The sequence below is a fragment of the Lucilia sericata genome, unplaced genomic scaffold (genome assembly GCF_015586225.1).
Source record: "Lucilia sericata isolate MDLA Ls3-8-SP2 unplaced genomic scaffold, ASM1558622v1 Contig000276F_arrow, whole genome shotgun sequence".
Taxonomy (NCBI): domain Eukaryota; kingdom Metazoa; phylum Arthropoda; class Insecta; order Diptera; family Calliphoridae; genus Lucilia; species Lucilia sericata.
In genome coordinates, this window is record NW_023994301.1 from 275,024 (window position 1) to 280,000 (window position 4,977).

The 4,977-nt window shown below is 45.4% G+C and overlaps 1 protein-coding gene across 1 annotated transcript; it reads right to left on the bottom strand.

Annotated features, from left to right (window-relative positions):
• Nucleotides 1–2,877: 2,877 nt before the first annotated feature.
• LOC119603148 lies at nt 2,878–4,701 on the bottom strand. Its single transcript, XM_037955089.1, has 2 exons — nt 3,041–4,701; nt 2,878–2,976 (listed from the first exon to the last, which is right to left on the bottom strand). The coding sequence occupies exon 1, from the start codon at nt 4,339–4,341 to the stop codon at nt 3,181–3,183; it is 1,161 nt and encodes a 386-aa protein (XP_037811017.1). The 5' UTR covers nt 4,342–4,701; the 3' UTR covers nt 2,878–2,976; nt 3,041–3,180.
• Nucleotides 4,702–4,977: the final 276 nt, after the last annotated feature.

Consider the following 4,977-nt stretch of genomic DNA (forward strand, 5'->3'; position numbering starts at 1 on the left):
ATATGCCCCGTAATGACAGCAACAAGGTTGCTGATATGAGGGCGGTTTAGTTGCAGAAGATATGACGTGCGTTTACTGTCCAAATTTGGCCATATCTTCCTGGTATTGATACAAGTTGGTTCATTACGCCATCTTGTCTGAGAAATTTCATAGAACTTTCCATCTATTATGGTCTTGCAAGCTTTTAGCGGTATTCCGCAAAAGATGTCTATGTCTCTGTCGGACATTGAGGCTCCTAGTTTCGCTAATTCATCAGCGATATAGTTGCCAGTCAAATCCCCGTGTCCCCGTACCCATTTGAGCACGATTATTGAATGTCTCGCCATCCTGTTTAAGGATGTCCGGCATTCCTGGACTAGTTTAGATGTAGTATATACACCAATCAGGGATTTGATAGCAGCTTGGCTATCGGTACAAATTTGAATATCTCTGTTTGATATTCTGTAGTACCAAAGCCAATTTGCTGCTCTTTTTATGGCTGATAGTTCAGCCTGTAGTGGACTACAATTATTCTGTATCCTAAAGCTTATTTTAGTTCCAAATTCAGGGATAAAAATGCCACCTCCAACTCGTTCCCCTTTTTTAGAACCATCCGTATATACCAGGAGGGTTCTTGGGGAACTGTTCTCCTCCGGTGAAGAGTTTTCGGATATTGTGTATCCGAAGTCCCTACGGAGGAAAGGTTTGGGTGTGCAGTAATCAATATTGCCCGGGAGGAAAGATGTTTCCTTCATAATAGCCGCATGGCCGTATGGCCTGTGTGTCCAAGCATTTATGGCATCAAGTCTGAGGGCAGTGATGAGTGCCAGTTTTCTGGCTATCAGATCCGTTGGGATCCAATTAAGCATTGCGAATAGAGATTTGGTTGAAGTTGTTCTCAGTGCTCCTGTTATAAGGATTGCTATCCTTCTTAGTACCTTATCAAGAAGTATACAATTGGAGTTGTTGTCCAGTGCTTTCCACCAGACAACAGCCCCGTAAAAGAGAATAGGTTTAATAACCGCTTCATGGATCCAATTTACCAGTTTGGGATTTAGTCCCCATCTTTTTCCTATGGCTTTCTTGCAAATGTACATTGCCATTAAGGCTTTGTTTACTCTGGCTGTGATATTATCCTTCCGTGATAGTTTACTATCAAGTATCACCCCTAGGTATTTCGAAAGTGAGAGTACGACTCCGTTTAGTCGAGGTAGGGTAAAATTTTCGATCTTGTATTTCCTGGTGTAGAGTACAAGTTCGGTTTTACTAGGGTTTACACTCAAACCACTATCAACGCTCCATTTACTTAGTAGATTGAGTGCTGATTCGAGTCTTTGAGATATCGTATTCAGATGGAAACCTGATACTGCTACCGCAACGTCATCTGCGTAAGCGACAGTCTTGTATCTTTGGTTGTCCAGTTTCATTAGTAGGCTGTTTATGGCCACATTCCATAAAAGTGGTGATAGGACTCCACCTTGAGGTGTGCCCCTGATTGCCATTCTTTGAATACATGCCATTCCCATGTTAGAACGGATAATCCTGTGTTGAAGAAGGTCTTTTATGAATTTAATCACTGATGTCTCAATACCGAGCTCTTCTAGAGCTGATATGATGATGTCGGGTTTGACGTTGTTAAAGGCTCCTTCTATGTCCAGAAAGGCCACTAACGTGTATTCACCAAATTCCAAGGACTTTTCTATATGTCCCACTAATGAGTGTAGGGCCGTCTCAACTGATTTGCCTTTGGTGTAGGCATGTTGTGAGGGAGATAGGAGCATAGGATCTATTGACGATCTTATGTGGACGTCAATGATCCTCTCTAGAGTTTTAAGCAGAAACGATGATAGACTTATGGGCCTATAATCTTTTGCCTTAATATGCGTTGTTTTTCCTCCTTTGGGGATAAACGTCACATTGCATTTGGTCCATTGTTCTGGTACGTATGACCATGTAAGACAGGCTTGAAATATTTCAAGTAGCCATGGTATAACTAATTCTGCATTATATTGCAGGTCAGCTGGAATTATGCCATCCGGGCCCGGTGACTTATATGGGTTAAAGGTGTTTATTGCCCATTTTATCATTCCCTCGTCTATAGTGATTCCGATCGGGGTTTGACAATACGTTTGTGGTCTTTCCATTGTAGTATCCAATGGTAAGTTACCTGGGAAATGAGTGTCCATTAGTTCCTGTAGGGATTCTTGTCCACTCGTTGTCCACTCACCGTCTTGCTTTTGGATGTAGCCTTGAACGGTTTGTGATTTAGACAGGATTTTGCATAAACGACTTGTCTCTGAAGAGCTTTCGATGCTACCACAGAAGCTTCTCCATGAGCAGCGTTTAGCATTCCTAACCTGATTCTTAAATTTATTCAATGAGGCTTTATATATGGACCATTCACCTGATCTTTTGGCCTCATTGAAAAGTTTGCGACATCTATTCCTAGTCTTCGCTATTTCCGAGGACCACCAAGGAGGTTTACTTTTACCCTTTGGTATCGAAGGTTTGCATGTTCTTCTTGTTGCTTGATTAAGAGAGCGTGTAAGGTTGTCTACAGCTCTATCAATATCTGCTGTATTGTTTATTTCCGGCGTATTTGGGTTTTCCTTTCCTGTGTTTTTTCTATCGAGAATACGAGATATCTATAATCTGAAAAGGAACAATCTTCCGATACTTTCCAGTTTCGGATTATGTGCGAATGACTTGTATTTACAAGCGTTATGTCCAGTACCTCTTGTCTATTTGCAACTACAAATGTAGGTTCTGAACCTCTATTTACTACTTCAAGATTATGGTTTAAAATGAAGTCTAATACGAACTCACCTCGCGTGTTGATGTTGGTGCTACCCCATAGTGTATGGTGTGCGTTTGCATCTGCGCCTATAATAACAGGGATGCGTTTTCCGTTGGTCGTGGTCGTGCGCCATATAGCAGGAGAGGATCCACATTGTGGATTCCTCTGTCTCCCATGCTGCGGTTACTGTATCTTCATCACTGTAATCAGATAGAATGAAGATATTTAGGGTGCTTTTAGCAAGTATGCAAGATCTAATGTTACCTGTGCCTTTTGCGTATAGTATTTTATAGCCTTTTACGTTGATTCCAAGTATGTTGCCGTTATGGGTCCACGGCTCTTGGATCAACGCTATATCCTCCCCTTGATATCCAAGGTGGAGGTGTAATGCAGCTGAAGCTGCTTTAGAGTGGTGAAGGTTCACTTGGATCACCTTCATCTTGGTCAGGGTCGTAGACGATTGTGACGTCGGCGTCTTCTGGGTCTGTTTTCAGAAGCTCGTCTTCGTCAATCACTTCGCCCTGGCTATCAAATAGATTCCCAATCAAGTCTGTACTTGATTGGGCGTCCATTTGGTCGTCAGAGTTAGTGGTATCGTCTACCTTTCCTCCGTCCGTGCTTACCGGTTTGGGGTCTAGTTTGTCGTCACCCCGGTAGACGCGCAGCTTGATACTATCAAATCCGTAGTATACTTTGCCTTGCTTCTCTCGGAGTAACGGCAACGATTCCTTATTAAGGACTACGACCGCCTTTCTGTTAGCACCTTCAGGTTCGGAGACCTTGACTACCTTCAAATTGTGGGTAGGTAGGTCAGGGTTTCCACTCTGAAGGTACGCCAGAATCGCCTCTGGTTCGTGTGGTTCCGCCGGAATAACCGTGATTGATCTCGGTCTGCGAGGTATCTCACTAACCGGGATCACGTCAAGTTTCGCGCCGGGCCACACTTCCCCTATAGACGTAACCGCCAACTTCAGCAGGTTTGCTGAGCGCTCGTTCGTGCACACCAGCAGTTTGATGTGACCTTGGTACCAGCCAGCATCATCATTCTGCGGAGATGGACCGGGATTCTCTTTGAGAATTTTCCAATACACCTCCAGCATTTTTTGACGGATTATCAACCATTTGTCCTGGGAGATAGCTCCGTCGTTGACACTCTTGTCAACAATGGCCCTAACTAGCGGGTTTTTAGCAACTTCGCTGTAGGGTCTATTGACTATACGAGTCTCGAACTGCTTCTGACGTTTAGTCTTCGGCTGTGGGACTGCCTGGAGAGCATGTTCTTCCTCCGATCGCTGCCGTTTAGGCCCTGCAGATGTAGCTTGGTCCGCTGCATCTGAGGTTGTAGGAGGGTCAGAACACTCCGGCTGAGCCAGTAGGGCTTTAGCCCAATCTAGGGACGATTTTTCGTCCGTGGTAAGCGTATCGACCGACTTAACTCCAAGTCGCTCGACTAAACGCATGGCGGCACGCCTTTGAACAAAAGCCTTCCTAGATGGATCTTTGCGACTAGGGGGGTTTTCGTTAGCCGTGAGGGCGGTTGAGGGGGCATTAGTTGGACCCGACATCGAGTTCGACGATCCAACCTGTCCAGAAGTCGCGGGGGTCACTGCTTGGTCCGCAGTGCCCGAGGCAGGGGTATTTGCTGGCGTACCAGCTAAGGCTTGTGCAGCTGATGAGGTGCTTGCCACTACGGACAAGATTTCCTCGCTGCGTTCAGCCGTGCTATCACCAGAAGGTTGGATAGCAGGCTGTTTGCAGTCCACCAGTTAAGGTTTCCCCAACTGGCTTTCCACGGGTTGTTTGTTGTTTGTTTGTTTGTTTATTTGTTATTTTCTCCATGTGATTCCCACGAGTAGGCGCGTAATGGGTGGACGACCCACGCAGGGACGGCGTACGTGGGCTAGGCTAAGCATTACAACCGATCCGTGCCCTGGCATCGGAGGGGAGCTGTTAACGACTAGTCCTCTTTAACCACTAACTAGCCATTCAGGTTCTCGGCACTGCTTCCAACCACCTTAACCTTACAAGTGGGGGATGTGGGAATGGGTTCTTGGGATTGGATTGAAGAGGGATAAACTAGGTGGATTGGGAAATATGGGGATGGGGGTGGGGTTGACAGTTTTGGTCCGCGGATTTGTGCATGGGGAACAGGAGAAGTCCTGTTACCATATATGACCGTCTGTTATCAGATGTACCATAAA